General features: G+C 38.4%; 1 protein-coding gene across 1 annotated transcript in view; it reads right to left on the minus strand.

The window, feature by feature from the left end:
- Positions 1 to 18645, minus strand: part of AK9 (adenylate kinase 9) — a 130150-nt gene that overhangs the window by 44141 nt on the left and 67364 nt on the right. The window contains exons 22-26 of the mRNA XM_045161989.1: positions 16974 to 17063; positions 16317 to 16517; positions 15845 to 15966; positions 3803 to 4015; positions 1905 to 2165 (exon numbers count right to left, since the gene is read on the minus strand). Of these exons, the coding sequence (XP_045017924.1) occupies positions 1905 to 2165; positions 3803 to 4015; positions 15845 to 15966; positions 16317 to 16517; positions 16974 to 17063 (887 nt within the window). The remainder of the gene's footprint in view (positions 1 to 1904; positions 2166 to 3802; positions 4016 to 15844; positions 15967 to 16316; positions 16518 to 16973; positions 17064 to 18645) is intronic.

The raw sequence follows: 18645 nt of genomic DNA on the forward strand, positions 1-18645 counted from the left end.
AAACTTAAAATTCTATATTAATAAATAGTAATATGTTACATAGTTAATATAAGACCTGTTTTTCTCAGGTCACTTTTCACTGTTGTTTGTAAGCATTTAAAAATCTGAGTACTTTTCTTCAAACCAATATCAGTTCAGTTCAATTCATTCACTCAGTCATGTCCGACTCTTTGCGACTCCATGGACTGCAGCACGTTAGGCCTCCCTGCCTATCACCAACTCCTGGAGTTTTCTCAAACTCATGTCCATTGAGTCGGTGATGCCATCCAACCATCTCATCCTCTGTTGTCCCCTTCTCTCTCCACCTTCAATCTTTCCCATCATCTGGGTCTTTTCCAATGAGTCAATTCTTTGTATCAAGTGGCCAAAGTATTGGAGTTTCAGCTTCAGCATAAGTCCTTTCAGTGAATATTCAGGACTGATTTCCTTTAGGATGGATATGAAATTATACTTACTATTGCTAAGAGGCGGAGAAGGCAATGGCACCCCACTCCAGTACTCTTGCCTGGAAAATCCCATGGACGGAGGAGCCTGGTAGGCTGCAGTCCATGGGGTCGCTAAGAGTCGGACACGACTGAGTGACTTCACTTTCTCTTTTCACTTTCATGCATTGGAGAAGGAAATGGCAACCCACTCCAGTGTTCTTGCCTGGAGAATCCCAGGGACGGGGGAGCCTGGTGGGCTGCTGTCTAAGGGGTCGCACAGAGTCGGACACAACTGAAGTGACTTAGCATAGCATAGCATAGCATTGCTAAGAGGAGCTACTAGCAAGTAGCAGGACTAATTTTAATTGTCTCATCATTTTTACTAAAACCAAGATCAATCTATATCACACACCTATAAAGGTTAACTGATTTTTGTCACCTATCTTATAACTACTCAATCTAGATCCTGATTAAAGGATGGGCCAGGCAGGCAGTCATCTAATATAATCTGTACCTGTGTCCATTTATAGAAGATAATTTGGAAAAAAAGGGTTCAGATATATCAGAAATGGTTAAAAGGAGAGTTAAAATAATGAACTTTCTCTATATGCCCATATAGAAACCACCTAAGAGATACATTGAGGGCAGGAGGAGAAGGGGTGACAGATGATGAAATGGTTGGGTGGCATCATCGACTCAATGGACATGAGTTTGAGCAAACTCTGAGAGATGGTGAATGACAAGGAAGCCTGGCATGCTGCAGTCCATGAGGTTGCAAAGAGTCAGACATGACTGAGTGACTGAAGAACAAAAAGATACATACAAACTTTCTTATGAGGAATCATTAGAAATTAATATTTTGAGATCTCTACTGGTGCAGGGGAAGATTTTTTATAGTATTATTAATAAATATAAAACACAGAACACAATAACAGAAATCTTATCATCTAGATCAGACATCTCAAATAACATTGTTGTTTAGTCACTAAGTCGTGTTGGACTCTGCAACTCCATGGACTATAGTCCACCAGGCTCCTCTGTCATGGGATTTCCCAGGCAAGAATATTGGGGTTGGTTATCATTTTCTTCTCCAGGAGAATCTTCCTGATGCAGGGATTGAACCTGCATCTCATGAATTGGCAGATTCTTTATCACTGAACCATCTGGGTAGTCCATCAAATAACAGCCCCAAATAAATGCTATACAACACTCTTGTCAGGGAAAGCTTTTCTGTTTTTCATTGGAACTCATGTAAAACTCAGTTTTTCATGTAAAACTCAGTACTCTATATTCTAGATGAGTAGCAAGGTCTGTATTTAACATATTGAGAAGATGACTCTTAAGTTATTTTTATGGGCTATTTTTTTTTTTTATTTCTTTGAAATTTTATATAGAGAGTTTTATACTACTTATATTCTACTCCCTCAAAGTAACACCAGTAAGCACAATTATCTGCAAAGAAAGTATTAATATTCCTACCAGCTTCTTTATATTTTCTTCCTCAGTTGTAACATTGGCCTGAATTGCAAGCTCTTCAAGTTCTTGTTTTACTAATTGTTCATCCTCAGAATCGTCCTCAAATTCAGGTCCCACTTTCTTTTCAGTTTTGAGCATTAGTTTTTCTTGAAGAAATTCTTCAAACTGAATATGAAAAATGCCCAATTTTTCTGCCAGCTGTCTTCCACAGACAGTTTTGCCAGAGCCATGGGGACCGAGAAGGCATATTCTTAATGGCGGAGCCTGAAATAGGGGATAAGTCAAGGATGGGGGTATAGGAGAGGGACAGTGAAGAAGAAGAAGCTTTAAGAATTTAGAAAACCTTAGGCTTATTAACTGCTCTCCTTAAGACTGAATTAGCACTTCACAAACTCAAGGATGTTTTGACATTAGAATACCAATTAACATGATTCATGGCATCAACCATGATCCTCAGGGAGCATCAACAAATACAGAGCATCTTGATATCAAGTGCCAAAAGGCATTTAATAAAATAAAATTAATTTTGTTTCTTTTAAAAAGTTTTAATTATGGAAGAATGCAAAGACATTTTCTTAGTACGATAAAAACACCACCACCACCACCACCAAAACCTTTCTACCAAACAAAAAGCCCTCTGATACAGGAATGTTAGAGGTGTCTTCATTAAATCTGTAATCTCTGTATTGGAGATAAACTGAAAGTAGTGAAAGTGTTAGTCGCTCAGTCATGTCTGACTCTTTGCAACCTGTGTGGACTGTAGTCCGCTAGGCTCTTCTGTCCATGGGAGATAGGGAAGCCCCCAAACCAGAGAATCCACAGAGATCCAGGTGTATGGACTGTCCACTGATGCTCAAGCTGGTCAGGAACAATGATGAGATTTGGGATGAAGGAGCAGATAAATCTTTTGTAAATGTGGGGCAATGACTCTGATATTTATAGGTGACAGCAGGAGTGGGAGATGGTGATATATTTGGATGGAATGAGCCTCAAAGGGGCTGGCAGTAATGGATTTTGAGCAGCAGAGGGAAGCAAGCACAGCCTCATCATCTTTTGTCCTTGTGAAGGAAATGGTCAGAGAAGAGTTTAAAGGTGTATGCAATAGCCATGAAAATGGCCCAAATTATCCAGAAGAGTTTAAATTGTGTTTTACATGTTCTGTTGAACAAGGCATCAGTATTATTGAAAGTCCTGACAATATGTTGTTTAGTGGCTGAGTCATGCCCACCTCTTTGCAACCCCATGGTCTGTAGCCTGTCAGGCTCCTCTGTCCATGGAATTTTCAAGAATACTGGAGTGGGTTGCCATTTCATTCTCCAGGGTATCTTCCATACCAAAGGATCAAACCCACCTCTCCTGTACTGGCAGGCAGATTCTTTACTGCTGAGACACTAGGGAAGCCCCACAACAATATACTGTGATTTATAATTTTGATCTCGTAATCCCATTCTAGGGAACTATACTAATAAAATAATTAAGAGAAAGAAAGAATGATATGCCCACAGATTTCCTAAGTACTATTTCATATCCATAATGGCAAAATCACAATATTGTGAGGAAAAAAGTCTAACAAGAAATTAGATGTTAAAATGGTACATCAAAATGATTAGGAAATAAAATAAGTCCAATAAAATTACAAGCAATAAATTCAACTGTGACTTTCTATAAAATACTTCAGCTAAAAAAATATGTGTTGGTTTGATGTAAGGTATTACTGAAGAAATAAAATAGATAATTAGATTATGTTATATTCTAAAAAGTTGTTCTTAAAACCTAGATATTGCCACCATACTGTTTTATTATACTGGTGACTTCACTATTGAGTAAAATGGTGGAGACTGGTAACAAGTCTCTAAACAAGGATGCAGGAGCATTCATCAGGATGGGAATATTGTTTTCACCTTTAATGGTTCATCATGAGCCACATACTCCTCAGGCTGCTCCAAAAACTTTTCTTTAGCTTCAGGACTTGAAAAGTAATAGATCTTTTCTCGATATTTAGCTGCTTCTTCTGGGGTGCCTGGTTGTAGGACGAAGTTTTCTTTGAGAGCCACTGGACAAAAGTGCTTTGTATCTCCCAAATGCCTTCTCTTCTCCTTAATTATATCTTCATTCTAGAAATATCATTCAAAGTTTGGAGAACACTATTAATGCCCTGTTCTCATAATACTAAAGAGGGAATTATAAAAATGCATCTTTGAATAGTATTTAATCCATAACAATATCCCTTTAAAACAATCCACAAAAGACCAGTTCTTGTACTATTTGAATTCATCAAAAAATAAGTTTCTTATATTCCTCTGAGTTCAAATCCCAAGTGTCTTTATTTTATAAAGAAAATGAAGCAGCACTGAGAATGAAGGTGTCCCAAGCCCTTTATAGACAAATGTGTAATAAAACCCCTTGTAATGTGTGGATGCAGGGTCACTGTGAAGTCAGTTTCTAAAATAAAATTATTTCCAAGAAGTAAAAGCTGAGTCAGGGTCACAACTTCTTAGTCATTGAAAATGAAAATGGGAGATGTCTCAAGATTTGCTTTGTTTCCTACTCAGTGGATATATAATCAAATACTTTGGGAAAATTTTATTTTATTCAACTGGAAATGCGATAGATGAAGAAACCATGTGTAAAGTCCCTTAAGGACTCCTGTATTTAAAGTAAGTGAAAGTGAAAGTTGTTCAGTTGTGTCTGACTCTTTGCAACCCCATGGATGGTCCATGGAATTTTCTAGGCTAGAATACTGGAGTGGGTAGCTTTTCCCTTTTCCAGGGGATCTTACCAACCCAGAGATCAAACCCAGATCAAACCCAGGTCTCCCCTATTTCAGGCAGATTCTTTACCAGCTGAGCCATAAGAGAAGCCCAGGAATACTGGAGTGGGTAGCTTATTCTTTCTCCAGGGGATCTTCCCAACCCAGGAATCAAACCGGAGTCTCCTGCATTGCAGGCAGATTCTTTCCCAACTGAACTATGAGGGAAGCCCTATATTTAAAGTAAAGTATATTTTAAAAATAATTTTGTGTTGTACAATGCATGCTTGCTGTAAAAATATTCAAAACGTAACCACAATGCATGAAGAGTGAACATTTCCTCTCAACTTTCTCTTCCAGTACTGTCTTAAACACTTAATCATTTTATGTGTATTCTTTCAGACTCATTTTTCTCAGTATAGCTTACACATTTACATACAAAGACACAAATTTAGGCACAAATACATTATTTTTTAAGATAACAACGAAATAATACTTTGCATGACTATTCTACAACACGCCTTTTTTTATTCCCCCAAACAGGATGTAAAAAACAACTTTCTGTAAATGTGCAAAACTAATCTTTACTTTTCTTGTGTCACTCATTCAATTTTTGTGTCAGGGTTATGCAAGCTTCAAAATGAGCGGGAAAGTATTGAAATTTTTCCATGCTATGGAAGATTTATAACATAAGACTTATCTAAACAATAAGAAAAGCCCTATAACTCCCTACAGTTATTTTTGTTTGTCCAGCTTTTATCGTTCATCTTAAGCACATTTTAGTAATTTGTATTTTGAAAATGCTTTTCATTTTGACTTTAAAATTTGTTAGTATAAAGTTGTAATTTAAAATGAACCTCTTTCAAATCTGATTTCTGTTCCAAATGTTATTTACTCCTCCTTCTTTTTACCTCATTTTACTTGCCAGAGGTTTGCCTATTTTATTGCTCTTGTCAGTAAACCAATTTTTCATTTTTTTTGAAGGTAGGCCTACTGCTTTTATTTGGTCTTTTTTTCCTATTTCATTAATTTTTGCCTTTAACTTCCTTCTTTTTACTTTACTTGGTCTATTTTGTTATGCTTTTTTTCTCTAGGTTCTTGATTTGAATGCCTAATTAATTTCTCTAGTCTTTCTTGTTTTTCAATAAATGCACTTAAAGTAAGGTTGCCAGACTTTTAGCAAATAAAAAATGAAGGCTCACCAGTTACATTTGAATTTCAGTTAAAAAAAAGTGAGATATGTCTGTAATAGTGATAAGGATTGGGGCGTCTTGGAGCAAGGGATTCTGGGAAGATGCTGCTCTAAAGACTCTCCTCATTTCTCTACCACCTCCTCAGTGTTTAACTGCTAGAGCAGGTGGTGGTTGGCCTCTGTGGACGTCTGAGGGCAGACAACTGTACAACACTCTTCACCACTATGGACTGGATGAGTATCTGGAGACAAGCATCAGAGGGACCAGAGCATCGGGATGGCAAGTCTTAGGAGGAATTTTCCCTGTAGAAATCTGTGGGTTTCCTGGGGAATGTTGGCATCAGCAACTACCACCCTTTGTGGTCTCTGTGGCCTGCAAGAGACCAAGAAGGAGCTGTATGGGTGGGAGGAGTCCTCCCTGACCCTGCATCCGGGCAAGTATGAGGAATTCAGGTAACTGGGCTTGTCTCAGGCCTCAGCAACGAATAGGTGGCCTATCTGTCGCTATACTCCTGAATGCTGGGGAGAAAAGTCCGTTTGCCCTTCAAAAATTTTGAGGATGTTGTCACCTAAAGCACTCCAGCAAGACTTGTGAACTCCACTGAGCCAAAAAAGAAAAGAAAAGAAAAGAAAGAAAGAAAACAACCACCCCTCTCAGGAAGCCTAACACACACTGGAAGAAGGGATGATAAATTAGGAAGAGTAAAAGTGAGGTAAGTCGGAGGAGCTAAGATGGCGGAGGAGTAGGACGGGGAGAACACTTTCTCCCCCACAAATTCATCAAAAGAACATTTAAATGCCGAGTAAATTCCACAAAACAACTTCTGAATGCCGGCAGAGGACATCAGGCACCCAGAAAAGCAACCCAAGTCTTGGAAAGGAGGTAGGAAAAAAATATAAAAGACAAAAAAAGAGACAAAAGAGGGAGGGACGGAGTTCCATCCCGGGAAGGGAGTCTTAAAAAGAGAGAAGTTTCCAAACACCAGGAAACCTTCTCACTGCCGAATCTGTGCCGAGCCTTGGAAGCACAGAGGGCAACATAACAGGGAGGAAATATAAACAAACAATTAAAACCCGCACATTGCGAGCCCTACGGTAACTCCCCCAGCGGAGAAGCAGTGCAGATGCCTGCATCCGCCATTAGCAATCGGGGGGCTGGGCAGGGAGGAGCGGTGCAGGCTGCATCGCAAGGATCTGGCCTGAATACCCCGAGCGCTATCTGAGTGAAATAATTTGGGCTAGCAAACCAGACTGTGGGATATCTACCACGCGAAAAGCCAGCCCTAACCTAAGACACCGCCAGGCCCGCGCAGGGAACAAAGGACTGAACAGAGATAGCCGGCGGCAGACCATCCCCCTCCGGTGACAGGCAGCCAGAGCCGGAAGGGGACAATCGCAGCCCCCGAGAGACATTATCTATAAAACTGTAAGCAGGCTTCTTTGCTAAATAAAACTTCTTGGGGGTCTGGACGGTCAACATCTGCCTGAGAAGGTGTGCCGGTTGCAATCCTAGATAACGAGCGGCGGGGAGGCGATAAGTCGCAGCAATCGCGCGCGCCAAACACCTCATCACCTGAGCTGCTCGGATCTGGGAAGGGCACAAAACGCAGGTCCAACCGAGAGTCTGCATCTCTGAGGACCACCCGAGTGCCTGAACCTGAGCGGCTTGGACCTGGGAAGTGCAGGCAGCCCAGGGCTGGCCTTGGATGGTTCCCGGCGGAGCAACCTAGAGCCTGAGCAGCGTGGGCAGGGAGGCTACATGCGCCGTGAACAGGGGGCAGACCCAGTGTGGCTGAGGCACTGCGAGCACACACCAGTGTTATTTGTTTGCAGCATCCCTCCCTATCTCCCCACAGCGCTACTGAACAAGTGAGCCTTAAAAAAAAAAAAAAAAAAAAAAAAGTGTCCTCCACCGTCCCCTTTGTGTCAGGGAGGAAACCAGACACTGAAGAAACCAGCAAACAGAAGAAGCTATAACAGAGGGAACCGCCTTGGAAGCTACAGGCAATAGATTAAAACCCTGTGGTTACTACCAACTACATAGGAAGGGGCCTATAGATCTTGAGAAATATAAGTAGGACCAAGGAACTAGCCAAAAATGAACTGAACCCACAATACTCACGACAAAACCGGAGAAAGTCCTAGATATATTTTTACTATTTTTATGATCATTCTTTCTTTCTTTTTTTATTTTTATTTTTTTTAATTAAAAAAATTCTTTTTAAGTCTTCTATTATTCCTTTAATTTACACTTTTATAACCGATTACTTTGCAAAAAAAAAAAAAGAGAGAGAAGACCCTATTCTTTTTTTAAAGCAAACTTCATATATATCTTTTTTATAATTTTTTGACCTTGTTTTTTTTTTTTCTTTTTTTTTTCCTTCTTTTCTTTAACATTGTATTTTGAAATTCCAAACTCTACTCTAGATTTTTAATTTTAGCTTTTTGGTATTTGTTATCAGTTTTGTACCTATAGTTTTTTTTTTTATAATTTCTGTGACCCTTTTTTAATTTTTCTTTTTCTCTGTTTCTTCTTTTCTTCTTTTAAATAACATTGTATATCTGAAATTCCAAACTCTAGATTTTTAATTTATGCTTTTTGGTATTTGTTATCAATTTTGTACCTGTATTTTCTTTATAATTTATGTGACTTTGTTCTTGTTTGGTTTTTTGTTTTTTTTTCCTCTCTCTCTCTTTCTTTTTCTTCTTCTTTTTTAACATTGTATTTTTGAAATTCCAAACTCTACTCCAGATTTTTAACTTATGCTTATTCGTATTAGTTATCAATTTTGTACCTATATTTTCTTTATAATTTTCATGACCTTGTTTGTTTTTGTTTGTTCATTTTTTCTCTTTCTTTTCCTTCTTCTTTTCTTTAACATCGTATTTTTGAAATTCCAAACTCTACTCTAGATTTTTAATTTTTGCTTTTATGTATTTGTTACCAATTTTGTACCTTTAAAAACCCAATCTTCAGTACCCATTTTTCACTAGGGAGCGAGATTACTGGCTTGACTGCTCTCTCTCCCTTTGGACTCTCCTTTTTCCCCACCAGGTCGCCTGTGTCGCCTCCCTAACCCCTCTCTACTCTACCCAACTCTGTGAATTTCTGTGTGTTCCAGATGGTGGAGAACACTTAGGGAACTGATTACTGGCTGGATCTGTCTCCCTCCTTTTCATTCCCCCCTTTTATCCTCCTGGCCACCTCTGTCACCTTCCTCCTTCTTCTCTTCTCTGTATAACTCTGTGATCAACTCTGAGTGGTCCAGTTGTGGAGTGCACATAAGGAAGAGATTACTGGCTAGCCCACTCTCTCCTCTATTGATCTCACCCACCTCATCTCATTTGGGTCACCTCTAACTCCCTCCTCCCTCTTCTCTTCTCCATGTAACGCTATGAACCTCTCTGGGTGACCCTCACGGTAGAGAAACTTTTCATCTTTAACGTAGATGTTTTATTAATGGTGCTGTATAGAAGGAGAAGCTTTGAAACTACTGTGAAAATAAGACCGATAACTGGAAGCAGGAGGCTTAAGTCCAAACCCTGACTCCAGGGAGCTCCTGACTCCAAGGAACATTAATTGGCAGGAGCTCATCAAATGCCTCCATACCTGCACTGAAACCAAGCACCACACAAGGGCCAACAAGTTTCAGGGCAAGACATACCAAGCAAATTCTCCAGCAACAAGGAACACAGCCCTGAGCTCCAAGATACAGGCAGCCCAAAGTCACCCCAAAACTATAGACATCCCATAACTCATTACTGGACATTTCATTGCACTCCAGAGAGAAGAAATACAGCTCCACCCACCAGAACACCGACACAAGCCTCCCTAACCAAGAAACCTTGACAAGCCACCTGTACAAACCCACACAGAGTGAGGAAACGCCACAATAAAGAGAACTCCACAAACTGCCAGAATACAGAAAGGACACCCCAAACTCAGCAATTTAAACAAGATGAAGAGACAGAGGAATACCCAGCAGATAAAGGAACAGGATAAAAGCCCACCAAACCAAACAAAAGAGGAAGAGATAGGGAATCTACCTGATAAAGAATTCCGAATAATGATAGTGAAATTGATCCAAAATCTTGAAATCAAAATGGAATCACAGATAAGTAGCCTGGAGACAAGGATTGAGAAGATGCAAGAAAGGTTTAACAAGGACCTAGAAGAAATAAAAGAGAGTCAATATATAATGAATAATGCAATAAATGAAATTAAAAACACTCTGGAGGCAACAAATAGTAGAATAACAGAGGCAGAAGATAGGATTAGTGAATTAGAAGATAGAATGGTAGAAATAAATGAATCAGAGAGGATAAAAGAAAAACGAATTAAAAGAAATGAGGACAATCTCAGAGACCTCCAGGACAATATTAAATGCTACAACATTCGAATCATAGGGGTCCCAGAAGAAGACAAAAAGAAAGACCATGAGAAAATGAAAATGCTTGAAGAGATAATAGTTGAAAACTTCCCTAAAATGGGGAAGGAAATAATCACCCAAGTCCAAGAAACCCAGAGAGTCCCAAACAGGATAAACCCAAGGTGAAACACCCCAAGACACATATTAATCAAATTAATAAAGATCAAACACAAAGAACAAATATTAAAAGCAGCAAGGGAAAAACAACAAATAACACACAAGGGAATTCCCATAAGGATAACAGCTGATCTTTCAATAGAAACTCTTCAAGCCAGGAGGGAATGGCAAGACATACTTAAAGTGATGAAAGAAAATAACCTACAGCCCAGATTATTGTACCCAGCAAGGATCTCATTCAAGTATGAAGGAGAAATCAAAAGCTTTTCAGACAAGCAGAAGCTGAGAGAATTCAGCACCACCAAACCAGCTCTCCAACAAATACTAAAGGATATTCTCTAGACAGGAAACACAAAAAGGATGTATAAAATCGAACCCAAAACAATAAAGTAAATGGCAACGGGATCGTACTTATCAGTAATTATCTTAAACGTAAATGGGTTGAATGCCCCAACCAAAAGACAAAGACTGGCTGAATGGATACAAAAACAAGACCCCTACATATGTTGTCTACAAGAGACCCACCTCAAAACAGGGGACACATACAGACTGAAAGTGAAGGGCTGGAAAAAGATTTTTCATGCAAATAGGGGCCAAAAGAAAGCAGGAGTAGCAATACTTATATCAGATAAAATAGACTTTAAAACAAAGGCGGTGAAAAGAGACAAAGATGGTCACTACATAATGATCAAAGGATCAATCCAAGAAGAAGATATAACAATTATAAATATATATGCACCCAACACGGGAGCGCCGCAATATGTAAGACAAATGCTAACAAGTATGAAAGGAGATATTAACAATAACACAATAATAGTGGGAGACTTTAATACCCCACTCACACCTATGGATAGATCAACTAAACAAAAAATTAACAAGGAAACACAAACTTTAAATGATACAATAGACCAGTTAGACCTAATTGATATCTATAGGACATTTCATCCCAAAACAATGAATTTCACCTTTTTCTCAAGCGCACATGGAACCTTCTCCAGGATAGATCACATCCTGGGCCATAAAGCTAGCTTTGGTAAATTCAGAAAAATAGAGGTCATTCCAAGCATCTTTTCTGACCACAATGCAGTAAGATTAGATCTCAATTACAGGAGAAAAACTATTAAAAATTCCAACATATGGAGGCTGAACAACACGCTGCTGAATAACCAACAAATCACAGAAGAAATCAAAAAAGAAATCAAAATTTGCATAGAAACTAATGAAAATGAAAACACAACAACCCAAAACCTATGGGACACTTTAAAAGCAGTCCTAAGGGGAAAGTTCATAGCAATACAGGCATACATCAAGAAACAAGAAAAAAGTCAAATAAATAACCTAACCCTACACCTAAAGCAACTAGAAAAGGAAGAAATGAAGAACCCCAGGGTTAGTAGAAGGAAAGAAATCTTAAAAATTAGGGCAGAAATAAATGCAAAAGAAACAAAAGAGACCATAGCAAAAATCAACAAAGCCAAAAGCTGGTTCTTTGAAAGGATAAATAAAATTGACAAACCATTAGCCAGACTCATCAAAAAACAAAGGGAGAAAAATCAAATCAATAAAATTAGAAATGAAAATGGAGAGATCACAACAGACAACACAGAAATACAAAGGATCATAAGAGACTACTATCAGCAATTATATGCCAATAAAATGGACAATGTGGAAGAAATGGACAAATTCTTAGAAAAGTACAACTTTCCAAAACTCGACCAGGAAGAAATAGAAAATCTTAACAGACCCATCACAAGCATGGAAATTGAAACTGTAATCAAAAATCTTCCAGCAAACAAAAGCCCAGGTCCAGACGGCTTCACAGCTGAATTCTACCAAAAATTTAGAGAAGAGCTAATGCCTATCCTGCTCAAACTCTTCCAGAAAATTGCAGAGGAAGGTAAACTTCCAAACTCATTCTATGAGGCCACCATCACCCTAATACAAAAACCTGACAAAGATCCCACAAAAAAAGAAAACTACAGGCCAATATCACTGATGAACATAGATGCAAAAATCCTTAACAAAATTCTAGCAATCAGAATCCAACAACACATTAAAAAGATCATACACCAGGACCAAGTGGGCTTTATCCCAGGGATGCAAGGATTCTTCAATATCCACAAATCAATCAACATAATACACCACATTAACAAATTGAAAAATAAAAACCATATGATTATCTCAATAGATGCAGAGAAAGCCTTTGACAAAATTCAACATCCATTTATGATAAAAACTCTCCAGAAAGCAGGAATAGAAAGAACATACCTCAACATAATAAAAGCTATATATGACAAACCCACAGCAAACATTATCCTCAATGGTGAAAAATTGAAAGCATTTCCTCTAAAGTCAGGAACAAGACAAGGGTGCCCACTTTCACCATTACTATTCAACATAGTTTTGGAAGTTTGGGCCACAGCAATCAGAGCAGAAAAAGAAATAAAAGGAATCCAAATTGGAAAAGAAGAAGTAAAGCTCTCACTATTTGCAGATGATATGATCCTCTACATAGAAAACCCTAAAGACTCCACCAGAAAATTATTAGAACTAATCAATGACTATAGTAAAGTTGCAGGATATAAAATCAACACCCAGAAATCCCTTGCATTCCTATACACTAATAATGAGAAAACAGAAAGAGAAATTAAGGAAACAATTCCATTCACCATTGCAACGGAAAGAATAAAATACTTAGGAATATATCTACCTAAAGAAACTAAAGACCTATATATAGAAAACTATAAAACACTGGTGAAAGAAATCAAAGAGGACACTAACAGATGGAGAAATATACCATGTTCATGGATTGGAAGAATCAATATAGTGAAAATGAGTATACTACCCAAAGCAGTTTATAGGTTCAATGCAATCCCTATCAAGCTACCAACAGTATTCTTCACAGAGCTAGAACAAATAATTTCACAATTTGTATGGAAATACAAAAAACCTCGAATAGCCAAAGCTATCTTGAGAAAGAAGAATGGAACTGGAGGAATCAACCTACCTGACTTCAGGCTCTATTACAAAGCCACAGTTATCAAGACAGTATGGTACTGGCACAAAGACAGAAATATTGATCAATGGAACAAAATAGAAAGCCTAGAGATAAATCCACACACATATGGACACCTTATCTTTGACAAAGGAGGTAAGAATATACAATGGATTAAAGACAATCTCTTTAACAAGTGGTGCTGGGAAAACTGGTCAACCACTTGTAAAAGAATGAAACTAGAACACTTTCTAACACCGTACACAAAAATAAACTCAAAATGGATTAAAGATCTCAACGTAAGACCAGAAACTATAAAATTCCTAGAGGAGAACATAGGCAAAACACTCTCCGACATACATCACAGCAGGATCCTCTATGACCCACCTCCCAGAATATTGGAAATAAAAGCAAAAATAAACAAATGGGACCTAATTAAACTTAAAAGCTTCTGCACAACAAAGGAAACTATTAGCAAGGTGAAAAGGCAGCCTTCAGAATGGGAGAAAATAATAGCAAATGAAGCAACTGACAAACAACTAATCTCAAAAATATACAAGCAACTCATACAGCTCAACTCCAGAAGAATAAATGACCCAATCAAAAAAATGGGCCAAGGAACTAAATAGACATTTCTCCAAAGAAGACATACAGATGGCTAACAAACACATGAAAAGATGCTCAACATCACTCATTATCAGAGAAATGCAAATCAAAACCACTATGAGGTACCATTTCACACCAGTCAGAATGGCTGTGATCCAAAAGTCTACAAGCAATAAATGCTGGAGAGGGTGTGGAGAAAAGGGAACCCTCTTACACTGTTGGTGGGAATGCAAACTAGTACAGCCACTATGGAGAACAGTGTGGAGATTCCTTAAAAAACTGGAAATAGAACTGCCTTATGATCTAGCAATCCCACTGCTGGGCATACACACTGAGGAAACCAGAAGGGAAAGAGACACGTGTACCCCAATGTTCATCGCAGCACTGTTTATAATAGCCAGGACATGGAAGCAACCTAGATGTCCATCAGCAGATGAATGGATAAGAAAGCAGTGGTACATATACACAATGGAGTATTACTCAGCCATTAAAAAGAATACATTTGAATCAGTTCTAATGAGGTGGATGAAACTGGAGCCTATTATACAGAGTGAAGTAAGCCAGAAAGAAAAGCACCAATACAGTATACTAATGCATATATATGGAATTTAGAAAGATGGTAACAATAACCCTGTGTGCGAGACAGCAAAAGAGACACTGATGTATAGATCAGTCTTATGGACTCTGTGGGAGAGGGAGAGGGTGGGGAGAATTGGGAGAATGGCATTGAGACATGTATAATATCATGTATGAAACGAGTTGCCAGTCCAGGTTTGATGCACGATACTGGATGCTTGGGGCTGGTGCATTGGGATGACTCAGGGGGAGGGTGTGGGGTGGGGGAAGGGAGGGGGGGTCCAGGATGCGGGGTACGGGTGTACCTGTGGCGGATTCATTTCGATGTTTGGCGGAGCTAATACAATATTGTAAAGTTTAAAAATAAAATAAAATAAAAATAAATAAATAAAAACATTGATTCTATTAAAAAAAAAATAAAAGTGAGGTAAAGACACTATGTTATCAATGAAGACCATACTTAAAAATTTAAGTTTTGAAAATTACAGACAGCTTGAGAACTTTGCAGGTACAAGAAAGACACCATGCACGCTCTTGCAGACCAGAGCAGGTCACAAAAGAAAAGAGAGAGTCTGAACATTATTGGGACAAAACCCACACCCTTTAACCACCCTGACTGAGAGTCTCAGCAGTTTCTTGGGATAAAGTATTGAAAGCTATTAGCAGAATCACACTGCATAACATTTTTTGTTTGACACATACATATTTGGATTTAAGTCAAGCAACAAGTTAATTACAAATGAGTGTTTATCTAACCTATTATTTTGCTTTATTTATAAAGACCAGAATTAAAAGAATCACTTCCTATTTTATTATTGATACATGCCTTAATTAGGAGGCTATCCCTTGAAAACAGTTATCAAAATTGTGGTGCCAAGGGAGTAGACTGGTGCCTAAAAGGAGTTGTTCCTCTTTGAGAAAACCACTTGTTTTCATGCCATCAGCCCCTCAAAGATGCCACTGTTGTATTTTACATAAAACACCCACTTCTGTTAAATTTATAAAATATTTCTGTCTCTAATATGTATAGATTTTTCCATGGGAAAAAAATTTAAAGTTTTCTCTTTCCTTTTTTCATGGGTGTAACATACTGTCTAAGTAGCTCTGGCATTTCAGAGGTCAAATGAAGCTGAGTGGAGGAAAAATGTGTTGAAAATGTTTACAAATCTGAAGATCCCTGCTTGTTTTCTTGAAGTCTAGAAGTGCCAGTTACCACTCTGGATATGTGCACTTTCAGTGACGTGACTATGGGCAGTGAGCAGGAGAAAAGCCTCCCACCTCTTCCTCTTCCTCTTCTTCCTCTTCTAGTGCCTCATCGACATCAACTTCAGCCTGATAATCTTCTGTTTCTTCATCATAATCTTCTATAGTTAACTCCCAAGCAGCATGGTGAAAGGGTTCTTTCAAAAACAAACAAACAGTTGGGAAGACATTTTTAGGATAAAAGCATATGAACATATTACAGTAGCAAGATTAAGAAAATTAACTGTAGGGCTGGTCTCTTAGCTTACACGTGTAGGCAAACAGGCCTTTCCAAATTCTTTAGGTGACAAGTGGCCAGTTTGGCCAGTGCTGTGTGTCCAGTGGCTGTTCTGATGTGTGTTCTAGGACAGTTGTTAAATATTTTAAATATCATCCCTGGATATACTGAATGTTTTACTTCATAAACCATAGGCTTTAAACTTTCACAGTACTTTTAATAATATGGCTTGCTCACGACAATAAATGTTATGATTACAGCAGCCCTTACTTTCCATAATTTCAACGACTTTTTGAAGTAGTTCCTCTGGAGTTTTGCCAGCAATCTCCAGGTTTAAAATCTGAGTAAAAGAGTCACTGATAGCTGTTTCCACCTGTCTCCAGGCAGCGTAGAAAGAGCTGACATTCTCTCTAATTGAATCCATTTCAGGAACATCAGGATAACCATCTTCCGGAAATTCAGGTAGTAGAACTTTTGAGTAAAGGTTAAAAGAAAGAAAAAAGAGCCTTCAAGCATTATATCTTTAGCTATATTGCCAAAATAATTTATAATACTTTTTAAACATTTGAAAGAAATAAACTTAGAGTTCTAAGCAATAATATGCATTTATAAATTCATATTTCAACTATGCTTTGTTCATTGTTTTGGCTGTAGATGAATTGTTACTTATAAATAAAATCCAAATTATTTAGATAATATGAATTTCATATGGCAACTTTGTTAATAAAAGTAGAACATAAAATTTGTTGAAAAACTATTATAAGTTGGCTAGATACACTTTTAATATAATAAGTTAGGCAAATATAACACACATCAACCAGCATATAACTGGCATAGAAAGAAATCAGTAGGAAATTGGTTTTATGCCTAAAATTGTAAGAGAATATGAAAAGCATTTCTATGCACTACTTTTATTTATAATCTAACCTGTTTCAGGTAATTCTTTAGTTTCCAGGCCCTCTCTGGATCCTTTTGGAAATTCTGCTCCAACTGTAGCATCCTCAGGAGGCTCAGATACTTAAAAAAATATCTAATAGTTAGTGTTTGAGTTTTAAAAACATTATTCCTTTATGAAAATTTTGGCACAAAGAAAATTTCAAAAGTTTAAATTGTGTATACTATGTCAAATTGATAATACAGTTCTCATTAGGTAAAGTACTGTTGCTGCTAAGTTGCTTCAGTCGTGTCCAACTCTGTGCGACCCCATAGATGGCAGCCCACCAGCCTCCTCCGTCCCTGGGATTCTCCAGGAAAGAACACTGGAGTGGGTTGCCATTTTTCTTCTCCAATGCATGAAAGTGAAGTCACGAAGTAGTGTCCGACTCTTAGTGATCCCATGGACTGCAGCCTACCAGGCTCCTCCGTCCATGGGAATTTCCAGGCAAGAGTATTGGAGTGGGTTGCCAGTGCCTTCTCCAATTAGGTAAAGTACTGATTTCCCCTAAAACCAAGTTCCCTTGCTGAGTTTATGATTAATCTCTTTATTCAAAACGTTATTCCCTTTCTTGTCCCCTCTGACCTCATTTCTGTGCTAAGTGAACACTAATCAACCAGAATCAGATAACATCATTAATGTACATACTCAGGTTGTTTCTCCAGGGCAAGATGAGCTAACAGGTCCCTGGATCATGAATCACCAGATACTCATAAAAAGATTCATGAACAGTAGGCATCCTGACCCCCAAAACGATTAAGAAATGTCACAGGATGATGATTAACTGCAGATTCTTTGTTCTTCCCCTTTGTGCATGAGCTAAGTTGCTTTATTCATGTCCGACTCTTTGCAGCCCTATGGACTGCAGCCCACCAGGCTCCTCTGTCCATGGAATTCTCCAGGCAAGAATATTGAAGTGGGTTGCCACGCCATCCTCTAGGGGATCTTCCTGACCCAGGGATTGAACCCATGTCTCTTACATCCCCTGCACTGGCAGGTGAGTTCTTTACTACTAGTGCCACCCGGGAAGCCCTCTCCTCCTTAAATGCCCCCAACTCAAAGACCAAGTTGGAGTGGATCTCAGGCTTGTCTCCCACTCCCTCACTTGGTGTCCTACTACTAAGCCCTTACTTTGCTGCAGACATCTGCAGTCAGAGTTTAGTTTTCTACACTGCAAACACACAAACCCACTGGTTGGTTCCAGGGAGGCATAAAAATACATAATAAAATAAGGCAGAAAATGAAGAATATTCTTAAATACACAAAAGGATGTTGACCAGAATAATAATTGATACATACAGTTCTGATAACTGTTGTTAAATATCATTCAAACTTCTATTCACATGGCATCAAAAATGCCTGAGCATTCTTTTAATTTCTTGACATACCCATAAAGATATTCCAAAAGACCATAAAGTGGCCAAAGTCTCAGTTGTGGGTGTAGGTGTGGTGAAACTGAGGAGAATCTCAACTAATAGCACTTTTGAAGATACAGATCAACAACTGCTTTCCTGGATAATAAAAGACATGATTCACATACAGATCTAGTGTAGACAGTTTCAGGGAAGGAAGGACTAATTATCTTTCTTCTCACCCCTTAGTCTTTCCTAGTTCTGAGACACAAGTTTTGTGTGTCTCACACACACACACACATATATATTTAAA

This window comes from Bubalus bubalis, chromosome 10 (genome assembly GCF_019923935.1).
Source record: "Bubalus bubalis isolate 160015118507 breed Murrah chromosome 10, NDDB_SH_1, whole genome shotgun sequence".
Taxonomy (NCBI): domain Eukaryota; kingdom Metazoa; phylum Chordata; class Mammalia; order Artiodactyla; family Bovidae; genus Bubalus; species Bubalus bubalis.